This window comes from Moschus berezovskii, chromosome 18 (genome assembly GCF_049115385.1).
Source record: "Moschus berezovskii isolate FMDL1 chromosome 18, NW_MosBer_1.0, whole genome shotgun sequence".
Lineage (NCBI taxonomy): Eukaryota > Metazoa > Chordata > Mammalia > Artiodactyla > Moschidae > Moschus > Moschus berezovskii.
This window is the reverse complement of record NC_142477.1, coordinates 67,373,323-67,389,126: the sequence shown is the minus strand read 5'-3', so window position 1 is coordinate 67,389,126 and position 15,804 is coordinate 67,373,323. Positions and strand designations below refer to the sequence as shown.

General features: G+C 40.8%; 1 protein-coding gene across 1 annotated transcript; it reads right to left on the bottom strand.

The window, feature by feature from the left end:
* Positions 1–4,146: 4,146 nt before the first annotated feature.
* CCNB1 (cyclin B1) lies at positions 4,147–15,789 on the bottom strand. The gene is made up of 9 exons (XM_055421712.2): positions 15,609–15,789; positions 14,841–15,011; positions 14,591–14,743; positions 12,778–12,960; positions 8,759–8,917; positions 8,310–8,546; positions 7,898–8,038; positions 7,140–7,250; positions 4,147–6,961 (listed from the first exon to the last, which is right to left on the bottom strand). The coding sequence occupies exons 1-9, from the start codon at positions 15,711–15,713 to the stop codon at positions 6,854–6,856; spliced, it is 1,368 nt and encodes a 455-aa protein (XP_055277687.2). The 5' UTR covers positions 15,714–15,789; the 3' UTR covers positions 4,147–6,853.
* Between the last annotated feature and the right edge of the window lie 15 nt (positions 15,790–15,804).

The window sequence follows — 15,804 nt, the reverse complement described above, 5'->3', positions numbered from 1 at the left end:
AAGCAGCTCGGGCCTCTTTGAACAGGAGAGTTTCTAGTTTCTCCTGAGTTATACTTGTTCACACAATCAGTTCAGTTCAGTTCAGTCGCTCAGTCGTGTCCGACTCTCTGCGACCCCATGAATCACAGCACGCCAGGCCTCCCTATCCATCACCAACTCCCGGAGTACACTCAAACTCATGTCCACAGAGTCAGTGATGCCATCCAGCCATCTCATTCTCGGTCGTCCCCTTCTCCTCCCGCCCCCAACCTTTCCCAGCATCACAGTCTTTTCCAGTGAGTCAACTCGTCGCATGAGGTGGCCAAAGTATTGCAGTTTCAGCTTTAGCATCAGTCCCTCCAATGAACATCCAGGATTGATCTCCTCTAGAATGGACTGGTTGGATCTCCTTGCAGTATAAGGGACTCTCAAGAGTCTTCTCCAGCACCACAGTTCAAAAGCATCGATTCTTCGGCGATCAGCCTTCTTCACAGTCCAACTCTCACATCCATACATGACCACGGGAAAAACCATAGCCTTGACTAGACAGACCTTGGTTGGCAAAGTACTGTCTCTGCTTTTTAATATACTATCAAGGTTGGTCATAACTTTCCTTCCAAGGAGCAAGCGTCTTTTAATTTCATGGCTGCAATCAGCATCTGCAGAGATTTTGGAGCCCAAAAAAACAAAGTCTGACACTGTTTCCACTGTTTTTCCATCAATTTCCCATGAAGTGATGGGACCAGATGCCATGATCTTTGTTTTCTGAATGTTGAGCTTCAAGCCAACCTTTTCACTCTCCTCTTTTACTTTCATCAAGAGGCTTTTGAGTTCCTCTTCACTTTCTGCCATAAGGGTAGTGTCATCTGCATATCTGAGGTTATTGATATTTCTCCCAGCAATCTTGATTCCAGCTTGTGCTTCTTCCAGCCCAGCGTTCCTCATGATGTACTCTGTATATAAGTTAAATAAGCAAGGTGACAATATACAACCTAGTACCCTCTTTTTCCTATTATCAAAGTAATTCGGCTCCTGGTAAAAGATTCAAAAGGCACGATAGGATGTAAAATGTTAAGTTCACCGCTGCTACTCCCAAAATCCTGGAAGAACATTTTACTTCATTTTTTCTTTTACAAGAAAGTGACTGTTTTCTTTTTTCACTTAATTACTTTGTCAGGGATGTCTTACAATGTTTCAGAACTAATTTATCCGGGATGTCTTCAGGTATCTCACATCAACCTCATCCTTTAAAGCAGCTGCCCATCAGGAGTCCACAGCCAAATTTGGGCCAAAGGTTAAGCAGTGCTTTTCCTCATGAGCATGCATGAGGATCATGGAAAGGACTGGTTAAAACAGATAGCTAGATGCCTCTCCTCGTAACTGATTCTGATTTACATTTCATGTCCCCAAGTGATATTGCTGTTGCTGGTTGAGGATGACACTTTAAGAACCACTGCAGTGGTGGATTATAACAATAAATTAAAAAAAAAATTAAAACAGGGAATTCCCTGGTGGTCCAGTGGTTAAGACTCTGCTCCCAATGCAAGGGGCCCGGGGTTGATCCCTGGTTAGGGAACTAAGAGCCCACATGCTGCAACTAAGATTGGGTGCAGCCCTCCCCCCCAAAAAAAGTCAAACAAAGAGCACATGTCTGTGGGCGGGGACCTAATTTTTAGAGAATGTCCAATATAGAAGTGATGATAAAATTGAATACTTACCATCATATCATCCCAGTGAGACAAATTATTCAAAACAAGTATTGTTAATGTCAGAACTAGAAAGAGAATTCCCTAGTGCTCCAGTGGTTGAGATTCTGCTTTCACTGCCAAGGGCGTGGGTCAGAGAACTAGTAGATCCCCACAAGCCATGCAGCATGGCTAAATAAATAAATAAAGTAAAAGACAAAAAAGCTAGGGACTCCCCTGTCGGTCCAGTAGCTAAGACTCCACGCTTCCAATGTGGGGGCTCAAGTCCAATCCTTGGTCAGGGAACTAGACCCCACAGGCTTTAACAGAAAGAGACTTACAGATTTAGACAATGAATTTTACAGTAATTGGGGAGGGGGGTGGAAGGATAATTAAGGATGGTTAGGTACTCACTGCTATATTTAAAATGGATATTAGAGAAGGAAATGGCAACCCACTCCAGTATGCTTGTCTGGAAAATCTCACGGACAGTGGAGCCTGGAGGGCTGCAGTCCATGGGGTTGCAAAGAGTCGACCACGACTGAGCGACTGACCCATACCAGGTACATGCTGCTATATTTAAAATGGATATTCGACAAGGACCTATTGTATAGTACATGTTATATATTAGTTCAATCACTCAGTTGTGTCCAACTCTTTGTGACCCCAAGAACTGCAGCACACCAGGCCTCCCTGTCCATCACCAACTCCCAGAGTTTACTCAAACTCATGTCCATTGAGTCGGTGATGCCATCCAACCATCTCATCCTCTGTCGTCCCCTTCTCCTCCTGCCCTCAATCTTTCCCAGCATCAGGGTCTTTTCAAATGAGTCAGCTCTTTGCATCAGGTGGCCAAAGTACTGGAGTTTCAGCTTCAACATCAGTCCTTCCAATGAACACCCAGGTCTGATCTCCTTTAGGATGGACTGGTTGGATCTCCTTGCAGTCCAAAGGACTCTCAAGTCTTCTCCAACACCACAGTTCAAAAGCATCAATTCTTCAGTGCTCAGCTTTCTTTATAGTCCAACTCTCACATCCATACATGACCACTGGAAAAACCATAGCCTTGACTAGACGGACCTTTGTTGACAAAGTAATGTCTCTGCTTTTTAATATGCTGTCTAGGTTAGTCATAACTTTCCTTCCAAAAAGTAAATGTCTTTGAAGTTCATGGCTGCAATCACCATCAGCAGTGATTTTAGAGCCCCCTAAAATAAACTCCATCTATTTGCCATGAAGTGATGGGACCAGAGGCCATGATCTTCGTTTTCTGAATGTTGAGCTTCTAGCCAAGTTTTTCACTCTCCTCTTTCACTTTCATCAAGAGGCTTTTGAGTTCCTCTTCACTTTTTGCCATAAGGGTGGTGTCATCTGCATATCTGAGGTTATTGATATTTCTTCCAGCAATCTTGATTCCAGCTTGTGCTTCCTCCAGCCCAGCGTTTCTCATGATGTACTCTGCATATAGGTTAAATAAGCAGAGAGACAATATACAGCCTTGATGTACTCCTTTCCCAATTTGGAACCAGTCTGTTGTTCCGTGTCCAGTTCTGTTTCTTCCTGGACTGCATGCAGGTTTCTCAAGAGCACATGCTCAATTTTATGTGGCCTGGATGGGAGGGGGCTTTGGGGAAGAATGGATACATGTATATGTATGGTTGAGTCCCTCCCTATTCACCTGAAGCTATCAAAACTGATAATCAGTTATATCCCAATATAAGATAAAAAATTCAGTGTTGGAAAATAATGCTTCTCATTAAGAAAAAAAAAGCTCACATGCTTTATTTGCAACTAAAGATTCCACACACTGCAACTAAGACCAGGCACAGCCAAATAGTTAACTTTTTCAGTGTGACAAAAAGATTGCAGCTATGGAGGATCCTAATTCTTAGGATATTAGACACATAATGGAAGTATTTTAAGGGAAATTATCCTCAATCACTAGAACTTTGTCTATTAGGAAATAAAACCCTTTCTTTTGTCCATGGGCTATCTACATAAGTCAATCATATACTTAACCCACATAGAAGTTTCAAAAGGCTTTTTACAGACCATCTCCAGGGGGCTCAATGGTAAACAATCTGCTTGCAATGCAGGAGACACAGGAAACATGGGCTCAGATCCCTGGTTCAGGAAGATCCCCTGGAGAAGGGCAATGCAACCCACTCTAGTATTCTTGCCTGGAGAATCCCATGGACAGAGAAGCCTGGCGGGGTACAGTCTATGGGGTCACAAAGAGCCGGACATGACTGAATACACAGACTTCTCCAATGAAATAAGAAAACACCAACATATAGGTGTCTGAAAGAAAACAATAAACTTAAGAAAATAAGCAGTAAAATAATCTCCAGATCAAAAAGGATGACAAAAGAAATTTTAACCAGATTGATGAAAAAGAGAACTTTAGAAATGAGTTATCTCAGAGGAAAATGTATATACAAAGGTTTTTATTACTAAAAATACATTAAGTATTTAGCTAGAAAATAACCAAGAAAAGCAGACGGCGAGAATTAACATAAAAGCTAAAACTACCAGAGGTGGTAGAAATGATAACACCAAAAACAGATTCTTTCAAAACATCAATACCCTCTAGGCAAGCATGATTAGAAAACACAAGTATTCAACATCAGAAATAAGAAGATATAACTATAATACAGAAGAGGTTAACTAATATCCTATACCTCTACAGCTATAATTAAGAAAATCTAGAATGGATGATTTTCTTTTAAAGTGGTGGTGATAGAGGAGGGGGAATTCATAAAACACACCAAACAACCATGGAAAGCTACCACTATACACACAGGCCAGGTGACTTTACATATTGATTTAGCTAGTTTTAAACAAATGAATAAAGATTTCAAATTATAACACTTGAATATGAAAACCTCTTTAATCCAGTTTAAAGCTGGTAAATGAGACAAAAATCAGAAAATGATAACAAAAACTGAGCCAATTACCCACAAAATGCAAAACTTCCTAAATGAAATACTAGCAGATTAAATCTGTATACCGTAAGCAAGAATTCATTAACCTCAAATTAATGTGGTAATATTAAAAAAGTCATCAAAAGCTGAAAGAATAAATAAAATTCCACAGCCTTTCTCAACAGTAAGAGAAAAATACCTAAAATATAAAGATCAGTTACAGACTAACAGCAAAAATATTAGATGGTAAAAATACTGAGGACATGTCCAATTCAGGAATAAGACAGCGATCTACCAATTCACAATGTTATTTTGGAGATTCTAAAACAAAAACCTAAAAACCATATAGTTGAAAAAATAAACCTGGGGGATTTAAAACCAAGAAAACCACTAAAATGAAGAAATTGACTATCAACTGTGTAAGAAAAATACAAAAAGCAATAAAAAATAGGGGTGGGTAGCAGAGCCTAAACCCAGCAATTAACTTGACAAGAAAAGTGTAGCAATTACATAATTAAATTCTAACATTGCAGTGAAGGGCATCCAACAAGCCTTACTGGAGAAAATTTGTTGAATGGAAGACAATGTCAGTCTATCCAGAGCTAATACATATGCATGTATACAACAGTCAAAATCTAAAGGCGCTTTACAGTAACTGGAAAAAGTTTTTAAAGTTCCTCTTTGAAATTGTCCCCCCAAATATTTGAAAAATAGTGGTAGCCTCATCTTTCCAGATAAACTATATTAATCACAGGGAAAATGTAGATCAGGGAACAATAAACTAGTGTTTCAATTGTACAAGGAGGGGGTTAAACATATGGTACTGATTCAAATGGGTATCCATCTGCAAGTTAAGAACCCTACCTCATACCACATACAAAAAGTTTAACTGAGGGCTTATATACCCTACAGGAAAATTTCAGAAATTTAAGAGATGTTCATGGTTTGGGGATGGAGTTGACCTTAACATTGAAAAGCTAAAAGCAACTACAAAAAATATATATATATGATAATACCAAAGTTTAAAACTGTCTGCAAGGAAAAAGACAGCATAATCAGATTTAGGGCAAATGACAAAGTAGGAAAGCTTTTACAAATTGTTAACTGGACAACAAAAATTGATTCAACTCGTCATGAGAAGTATAAATTAAGACAGTAAACTAAAATAGGATATTTTTTGCCACAAAAAAAGTCACAGAAACTAAAGCGAATGATTAGCTTCAGTTTAGGCACAGATGCTGAGAGAATCAGAACTACTGTACATTTATTGCTGATGACATTTAGAACGTCAGCTGGCTCTACCTGCCAGAACTTAGAACACACATTCTTTGGATCAATGTACATAAAGAAAAGTATGGGATATAATGACATTTAAACAGCATTGTCTATAGGAACAAAGAGAAAAAGGAATCTGAATGTAAACAGAGGAACGGTTAAATACATTATAATATATCCATATGATGGACTGTAATGCCCAAATACAGGTAAGGCCTGTCAATGTTGAAATGAATTGCTAAGTATACAAAAATACGTCCCATAATATTACATACACAGGTCTATACACATCTATATTCATGGACCGACACACTCCAAACTCCTTATATCCTTCAGACAGGACTGAGACGGGACAGTAAGGAGTGGGTAAATAAAGTTTTTAAGATACTTTCATATTTAAGGATTGTTTTATTTTCTTAACTAATAAACAAAAACTAGGCTTTGAATATAAATTAAAATTCTTATTTTTCCATGTGAAAATGCTGATACTAGCTAAAGCTGATAGTTTAAGAAAGTGGTACCAGTAGATTACTTAGAATTATGGCAGCAACCAGCAGGGTAGGCAGGAATCAGGGGGACGAGGGACGAGGTGGCAGACTCTTCCTTGTGCAGAAGGAGGCAGCAGCGCCTCTTAAGGTGACTTGGGCTTACACACAGTGTGACATATAAAGTACATCTAATGCTAAATGCCTTCAAGAGCTTAGTAAATCATCTTCAGTAAAGCCAGGCATATAGAACAAAAACCAAGGAGAACCAATTGTTTATGTATTATCTGGGTCCCCACGTAACTGAAAACTGTTTTTAAGCAATCCCCATGATACCTTTAAAACAATTTTTATCCTCAAGTGGAAAGTAGCCACATTCAAATGAGTTAAAGGATAAGTAAAAAGAAGTACAACTTTATTAAAAGTAAATAAATGTAACATATAATATGTACAGATGGCACATGGTGCCAATTTTATTTGCAGATAGTATTCCAAAGTTCACAAGTTACACCTTTGCCACAGCCTTGGCTAAATCTTGAACTAGTGCAGAATTCAGCTGTGCTAGAGTGCTGATCTTAGCATGCTTAGATGTGGCATACTTGTTCTTGATAGTCTGGAAGAGAAAAGTACAGAAATTAATGATGGAAAAGAGGAAAACACAAGAATCAATGGTACAGATATTCACTTACAAATCAACTCCTTAAAAAAGTAAGCTATGAATTTACAGGCAGGCATAAAGTCTGAATGATTCCCACTTTCCCCACACCCTGCAGCACCACTGGCTGACTCACCATGTGCTTTGTGAGCCCGCGGTTCACCATGAGCACATTCTTTGCCAGGTGTTGCATAATAACAAGAAGGGACTCTTCGGTGTATGACAGGTAATGCTGCAGAGTTGGTGTCTAAGACAACAAAAGTTAATGTTGAAAATGCTCATCACCAAGGGTTTCCATAAAATTTCTAGATGTTGTTCAAAAGTAGGGTAGGGAAGTAGATACTCTATATGATTATAACTGAAATTTAAGACAAGCTTAAGACCCTTTCTTCCCCACTTTCTCTTCTTTCATGGTTTCTCTAGGATCCTGTGCTCAAACTTAATTACACTTTTGTAATTGCTGAATTGTCCACCCCAAAGCTAGACTCCAAGTTATTTGGAGCTGACTTTCTCATTCACAACTCTATTTCTAGGGCCTAGAGTATTACCACATGACATAGAAGAGAAATACTCATTGAATCAACAAATATGAATGAACTTCTGCTATGTTATTTGACCTGCTTGAGCTACTCTCTCTATAAGGAGCTCTGCCTTTTATATATATATCTATAAAGGATGCTCTCTCTGCCTTTCTCAAAGGGGTATAGAAAGATGAGATTAGGCAATGAAATGGAAGCATTCTAAGAAAATATCACAAGATATTATAATCATTGCCTCAGAAGATGCCATATGTAAGAGCTATATGAATTGTCCTTTAATGACAACAGCTCTATCCTGAGCAAATAGTGAAATTTCAAAGCTCAGGATAATCTCAGTTTGTGGGCCACAGCTTACCCATTCACCATTATCAAGAATTTTCAGTGCTAAGCAAAAAGCTCCCGCTGCAATCTGAGAAGGAGGAAAGTGCACCATATCGTAGTCCAGCATAGTTAATTCCATCAGATATTTGGCCAGAGTATGTAGCTCAACATCAACCTGAAATAAAACCCACAGGTTCTGTCAGAGAATTCTGCACTGGCAGTAACTAGTTATGCCCATTATTTTACCTACAATTGTTTGCCTATAAATTCTCAAATGAAATTGCCCATGAAAGGCTTTAATATTAACACACAGACTGACTGGAACTAAAGACCACCTTTATGCCTTCTTCAGGCAGTTACGTATAAATATAAGGCATTTGAATTAGATCTCAATGGCCAGCAGTATTCGCTAATTTAGTATACCAGGGGTTTCAAGAAATCTATACCTCTCCAATCTTAGATGCTCTCCGAAGAAAATGCAGGGGTAGAGGGCGACCCAGACTAAAATTTAAAGCTCTTAGAATCTTCATTTCCATCTGTCTGATTTGAAACTTGGTGTAGGTGTTGTCAGTCACAAAGGCAAAGTCACCGATTTCTGGAGGGTACATTTCCTCGTATTTGCTTGCAACAAACATGGCAGTGACTCCAACCAGCTGCAGCATCTTCTTGGGCACACAGTTATCCTACAGTGGGAATATCAAGTTGATGAATAAGTAAAAGGTATTTGAAAAAGGAAGCACAGGACTGTGAAGGAGAGATAGGAAAGACACATTCCCACAACAAAATCCCAAAGAAACCACATGCCTCAAGACAGATTTTAGCTAAAAAGGTCTGTTTCTTATGACTCAGAGAGGACCCTGAGAGGAAGAACCCTCAACTGCTGAATTACACTCACCTGCATGAACCGATCAATTATGGAAACAGTCATGTACATGGTCTCCTGCAGTAACCTGAATTTCATTTGAACTTGCACTAGCCAGTCAATTAGGATGGCTCTCATGTTTCCAGTGACTTCACGACCCATTAGGTATTTTGGTTTGACTGCTTGCTCTTCCTGCAAAAGAAATGCTGATTATCCTAAGAAGTAAGATTCCACGTTACATTTCTGACCAGAAATAACTAGTCACCTCAGAACAGCTCTGAAACATTTAGAGTCTTTAATGGCTCTAAGCTCTATTATCATTTGGTCACTGCAAACAGCTCCATCACTGAGAAACAAAGAAAGCACACATCAAACAGGACAGGGTGACAGGTTTTCAAATCGGCAAATCTTACTATATATAATTCACCATCACTACTACTGGCCCACATCCTGTCCCTCCTTCACAAATAAAGATACCGTACTATCACTTCAGATCTTCTTAAGACTCTAAACCCAGAACCTTGAGCTTTAAGTGTGCTCACTCCGTTGTGTCAGACTCTTTGCGACCCAACAGGCTGTAACTCACCAGGGTCCTCTGTCCATGGGATCTTCTAGCCAAGAATATTGGACCAGGTTGCCATTTCCTAGTCCAGGGATCCTCCCGACCTAGGGATCGAACCTGCATCTCTTGTGCCTCCTGCATTGGCAGGCAGATTCTTTACCATTGCACCACCTGGGAAGCCCCTGAGCTTCACAGAGTTAAGAGAAAATAATAGTAGCAGCTCCCAGATCAGCTGGAACTAATATGCTACCACACATGCTTCAAGGTTTAAACCCCCAAAAGAGAATGGGTAAGAAAAGTCAACCATCAAAATCCAGCATACACATCTGCTAAGTTAGACCACTAACTTTAAAAACAAGGGAGAAGGGACTTCCACGGTGGTTGAGAGGTTGGGACTCTGTGCTCCCAATGCAGGGGGCCCGGGTTTGATCCCTGGTCAGGAAACTAGGTCCTGAGATAAATAAATAAAAAACAAAAACAAAGGAGAAAAAATTCAGAGAAGGCTGGTTCTGGCGAAAGTCTTACAGGACAATCCTGTAGAAAATGGAGATGCCCAAAATAACCAGGCAACAGCCTGCTGAAGATATTAATGATGCCACTACAATAAAATGCATTATAAACAAGCAACTGAGTAAATTTGGTAACTGTATTGCTCATGTTGTTAACATACAGAATGCCTCCTTGTTTGGGGGAAAGGGCAAAGGACACCAACAGAAAGTTTCAGAAATGAGACGAAATGGAAGAAGACCAAAAGTTTTAGTTTTTGTGTATACTCTTATTGGACAAAAACAATTTCCCAGATATCACATATTCATAAGCCACACTGACCCAAAATGCCTTGTTTTGGCTATGGTTTTTTACCACCTTCTCCACACACATATATTAATTTATAACCAACCCTATGATATGAGCATAGAGGTGAACTGAAGGTTCCAGTTAATACAAACCAGTAGCACTTATCAGTTTTTGTTGGAGAGCCTAGTGATTAGAGAATGCTGTTAGAATTTACAATGAGCTACCAAAGTAAAATAAAGTGTTTTTAAGCCATTTAATGATCCATGATGGCTTATAAATGTATGAACAAAATAAAGTCATTTAAAAGAAAGAATTATGAGAATGGGAAGTAAGAGTAATGAAATAAATAAGATGGAGGCCAGAGTAAGACTATGCAAAATTAACATCATGCATTTGACGCAGGCAGTGCTCAAATTGATTTTTAAGATTACTGACCAGCCTGCTTGACAGAAACACTATCACTGTGCCCATAAAATTAAAAGGACCTAACAGACGGAGAAGGCAATGGCACCCCACTCCAGTACTCTTGCCTGGAAAATTCCATGGATGGAGGAGCCTGGTAGGCTGCAGTTCATGGGGTTGCTAAGAGTCGGACACGACTGAGCGACTTCACTTTCACTTTTCCCTTTCATGCATTGGAGAAGGAAATGACAACCCACTCCAGTGTTCTTGCCTGGAGAATCCCAGGGATGGGGGAGCCTGGTGGGCTGCTGTCTATGGGGTCACAGAGAGTTGGACACGACTGAAGTGACTTAGCAGCAGCAACAGAAGCAGAAGATATTAAGAAGAGGTGGCAAGAATACAAAAATCTGTACAAAAAAGATCTTCACAACCCAGATCTTCACACGATGGTGTGATCACTCACCTAGAGCCAGACATCCTGGGATGTGAAGTTAAATGGGCCTTAGGAAGCATCACTACGAACAAAGCTAGTGGAGATGATGGAATTCCAGTTGAGCTATTTCAAATCCTGAAAGATGATGCTGTGAAAGTACTGCACTCAATATGCCAGAAAATTTGGAAAACTCAGCAATGGCCACAGGACTGGAAAAGGTCAGTTTTCATTCCAATCCCTAAGAATATTCAAACTACCGCACAATTGCACTCATCTCACACACTAGCAAAGTAATGCTCAAAATTCTCCAAGCCAGGCTTCAGCAATACGTGAGCCATGAACTTCTATATGTTCAAGCAGGTTTTAGAAAAGGCAGAGGAACTGGAGATCAAATTGCCAACATCCGCTGGATCACGGAGAAAGCAAGAGAGTTCCAGAAAAACATCAACTTCTGCTTTATTGACTATGCCAAAGCCTTGGACTGTGTGGATCACAACAAACTGTGGAAAAATCTTCAAGAGATGGGATTACCAGACCACCTGACCTGTCTCCTGAGAAACCTGTATGCAGGTCAAGAAACAACAGTTAGAACTGGACATGGAACAACAGACTGGTTCCAAATCGGGAAAGGAGTATGTCAAGGCTGTAAATTGTCACCCTGCTTATTTAATTTATATGCAGAGTATATCCGGAGGAACACTGGACTGAATGAAGCACAAGGTGGAATCAAGATTCCCAGAAGAGATATCAATAACCTCAGGTATGCAGAGACACCAGCCTCATGGCAGAACTAAAGAGCCTCTTGATGAAAGTGAAACAGAAGAGTGAAAAAGTCGGCTTAAAGCTCAACATTCAGAAAACAAAGATCATGGCATCTGGTCCCATCACTTCATGGCAAATAGATGGGGAACAGTGGAAACAGTGACAGACTTTATTTTTCTGGACTCCAAAATCACTGCAGATGGTGACTGCAGTCATGAAATTAAAAGACGTTTACTCCTTGGAAGAAAAGTTATGACCAACTTAGACAGCATATTAAAAAGCAGAGACATTACTTTGCTAACAAAGGTCCATCTAGTCAAAGCTATGATTTATCCAGTAGTCATGTATGAATGTGAGAGGTTGGACTATAAAGAGAGCTGAGCACTGAAGAATTGATGCTTTTGAACTGTGGTGTTGGAGAAGACTCTTGAGAGTCCCTTGGACTGCAAGGAGATCCAACCAGTCCATCCTAAAGGAGATCAGTCCTGAATATTCATTGGAAGGACTGATGTTGAAGCTGAAACTCCAAAACTTTGGCCACCTGATGCAAAGAACTGACTCATTTGAAAAGACCCTGAAGATGGGACAGATTGAGGGCGAGAGGAGAAGGGGACGACAGAGGAGGAGATGGTTGTATGGCATCACTGACTCAATGGACGTAAGTTTGGGTAAACTCCGGGAGTTGGTGATGGACAGGGAAGCCTGGCATGCTGCAGTCCGTGGGGTCACAAAGAGTCGGACACGACTGAGTGACTGAACTGAACACTCCTAGTTGTGATGGATATAAAATATCTTTCAATCTGTGGACTTTCCTTTAGGAAAAACCACAGTAATATCTTTCACTTTGAATTTCCCCCATTCAAAATTGCAAATAAAGCTGTCGTTGGGAATTCCCTGGCAGCCCAAAGGTTAGGATTTTCACCTAAAAGAAAAAAAAACTTCTTGGCATTTTGTGCCACTTTTGACATTTTGTGAAGAACTTCAAAGTGGAATCTACTGTTAAGAAATGCTGCTTGTATCCTGCTTAAAACTGTTAATGGAAAATCTCCAAGCTAGATGCAGTTTAGAAAAAAACAATGGTTTAATACTACTACTGACCTCAAGTTGTCTTAGATAGGCATAGATATCTTTTACATATTCACTACAAAGGTTTGGATCTGCTCCGTCTTCTGCATCCACATCACTCACTGCAAGAATTACATCTGAGAAAGCCTGACACAGATATTCTTCTGCAGGAGCACAGCCAGATGTTTCCATGGGGCTTGGAGAGGGAGTATCGACCTGAAAACAGAGAGACTTTGAAATAATAGCAAAAAGGAGCATACTGTCTGAGAATGAAGGTCAGATTATTGGTATCAACTCAGGAGACTATCTGCCAGACAGACATGCAGTTTACTTTCATCTTTTCAAATCTATTCAATTTGTCTTCAGGAAGTGATTAATATGAAAAGTGAGATGCCAACTTAGACTGAACCAATTTAGAGTCAGAAGCGTGCTAACAGGTAAAACAGAGAGGAAGCAAGTTCATACCTAGACTTTCCTCCAAAGGGAACTGATTAGTAATGCGTTGTTTAGCAAGGTCATTAAAGTTAATCCAAGTGAATGACAAATTAGCTTTCAGTCTATTTCAAAACAGGGACTGCTTCCCACTGCACAGGAGAACACAAGTTCTATCTGGACTACTGAGGATTAATTGACTTCGTTATCATGCATCATTTTCTTCAAGCTCCAGTTACTCTGTTGTCCAAACATTTATTGAGCACTTTCATCAAGTCAAGCTTTGTGTTATGTACTGGCTTTATGGTGTCCTCAAGGGGATTTGAATTTAGAAGAAATAAGTAAATGAAGTAAAAGAAATTGATTCTAGGAACAAAAGTAGGGGTGAGGAGAGTTAGGGTGGCCTTTGGAAAATTAGGGAAAGCTTTAAATGTTGATGCATGAGCTGCTTTGGAGGATGAAAATCTTATCAGTTAAAGAGGGTGGGAAAGAAAAGACAAGACACAGTATGGGATTTTGATGAAAAGCTCTGTATGGCCAATTAAAGACTGTGCATGCTACAGGTTCCTGTGCTATGTTCACAAGGTCAATACTAAAGCCATAGCCTCATATCCTCTTCCCTTAGATATAGAGACCTAGACAAAATGATTATTTACCCAACCAGCTTTAATAAAGTTTTAAAAATTAAAACTTAAGAATGGAGTTCATTACAATTTCAGGAAAGCAGCCTCTTCAAAGATGGTGTAGTCTTCCTTCACGGAAGTAGATACATTTACATGCCTGATATTTAATAAAAAAGTTCTTGGTTTTGAGGTTAAGTGTTAACTCATCTTCTTGCCTACTCTGAAGAGCTCCGTTTTCGTCTTTACATCCTTATATAAATTCCAAAGTTACAGGCTTATTGTTTGAAGGTTATGGAGTTTGAAAAAAAAAAAAAGGAATCAAGAGAACAATCTGCTTCAATCAATAAATTCCAGACAGAAGACAGTCAGATCTTTAGTCCAGGCAGTAAAGAAAGGAGGGGCAGTGTGACAATTAAAAGCAATTTAAAAGCACAGATTCTGAAGCCAGACAGTCTGTGTTTGAATCCAACTTTGTGCCACTGATGAGAAGTGACTCTAGAAAAGAGTTTGTTGTTCAGTGGCTAAGTCCTGTCCGACCCTTTTACGACCCTATGAATTGTCTGCTCAAACTTAATACTTCTCTACACCATCACCTACAAAGCTAGAGATGACAATAACAGTGCTGAGAGTAAGATTATGTGAGCTAATTCAAGCAAAGTGCTTAGCAGAGCCTACCTCCTAAGCACTCTGTAACTATTACTATTATTTATATTTATTCAAATACTGTGCCATCCATTAGTAAAATGAAAGAAAAGAAACAACAGGTTCTCAAATAGTAGAGTCAAGTTTACCAAAATAGGCTCGGGGGAAAGTTTCTCTTCCTTAACAGGCTCGGGTTCCGGCTCTGGCTCTGGCTGGGGCTCTGGCACATGTACAGGAGCCTTTTCCAGAGGTTTTGGTACTTTTTTAGCAGTAACTTTTCCAGCAGCTAAAGTTTTTGCTTCCTGTGGATGAAAAGGAGAGAATGGAACGTTTTCTCCATCACGGGTCACAGCTGGAAGGGATACTCACAGAGTAGTTGAATCAGGGAGACAGTTATACCTTTTTCAGAGGCAGTTTGGCCTGCGGTTGTTCACTGACTTTGTTACCGATGTCTCCAAGAGCTGTTCGGGGCCTCAGCCCGGGCTTAGAGGTTGCAACAGCGGCCACAGGCACGCGCTTGGCCCCTGCCATACTGATCTTCGCCTTATTTTCAGCATTAATCTTCGTGTTCTGTAAGAAGCAAGACCACTTTGAGAGCTGGCTCAGCCAGGTTAGATTAAGTCAAGGGTTAAAACGGGGGCAAAACAGAAGCTTTCAGGAGGAAAGCCAACTGTAAGTGGTTCCTAGGGAAAATCAGAGTTCCAGGGGCTACGCTAAGGCTGTGAGAAGCCAATTTCCTTCCCGAACCTCTTATTTCACCTATTGAGGGAATCGCCTGCTTAGTCCCTGCCGGACCTAAAATACCATGAATTTACAATTGAAAGGAAATCTAAAAGGACTCCAGTTGCAGGCATCTTCCCCTGGGTGGTTGCGCAGCTGGTGGGAGCTCGCTCAGGGGTCCTCCATTACCTTTTTACAAAAGGTTTCGCGTCTACCCCTCCATCTGCCCCTCACCCCCGATCCACTACCCTTTTTCATCTTCCTCTCTCTGTCCGTCCGCCCCCCAAACTCTCCCACCACTTCAGGGGCCCGCCGACCCCCATCCCCGACTCCCCCCTCCAATCTCGGTCCTGGTCCGCTCCTGCCAGGGGGACTCCGGTAGGAGAGACAGCGAGAGGAGGCGCAGCCCGTCAGGAGAGCCGCGTTTGTCCACCATCCGCAGCTCACCCTGGTGATCCGGAGCGCCATGGCTTCTTCTGCACCAGGCAGCAGCTCAGTGAGGAGAAGGAGCGCACTGGAGCCCCCGACCAGCCGGGAGCTTGACTCAACCATAAGCCAACAGCCGTTCCTCCGCAGCACGCCGGGAGGAGTCGGGCCCCGCCTCAGGTTTAAACCCCGCACTGCTCCCTCCTTATTGGCCTGT

Excerpts from the sequence above, each read along its gene's own strand:
- CCNB1 (XM_055421712.2), bottom strand. The coding sequence starts at position 15,713 with ATGGTTGAGTCAAGCTCCCGGCTGGTCGGGGGCTCCAGTGCGCTCCTT. Across the intron at positions 7,251-7,897 it reads TTCTTGATAATGGTGAATGG|ACACCAACTCTGCAGCATTA; the intron begins GTAAGCTGTGGC and ends TTGTTGTCTTAG. Across the intron at positions 6,962-7,139 it reads GCGGGCTCACAAAGCACATG|ACTATCAAGAACAAGTATGC; the intron begins GTGAGTCAGCCA and ends TTTCTCTTCCAG.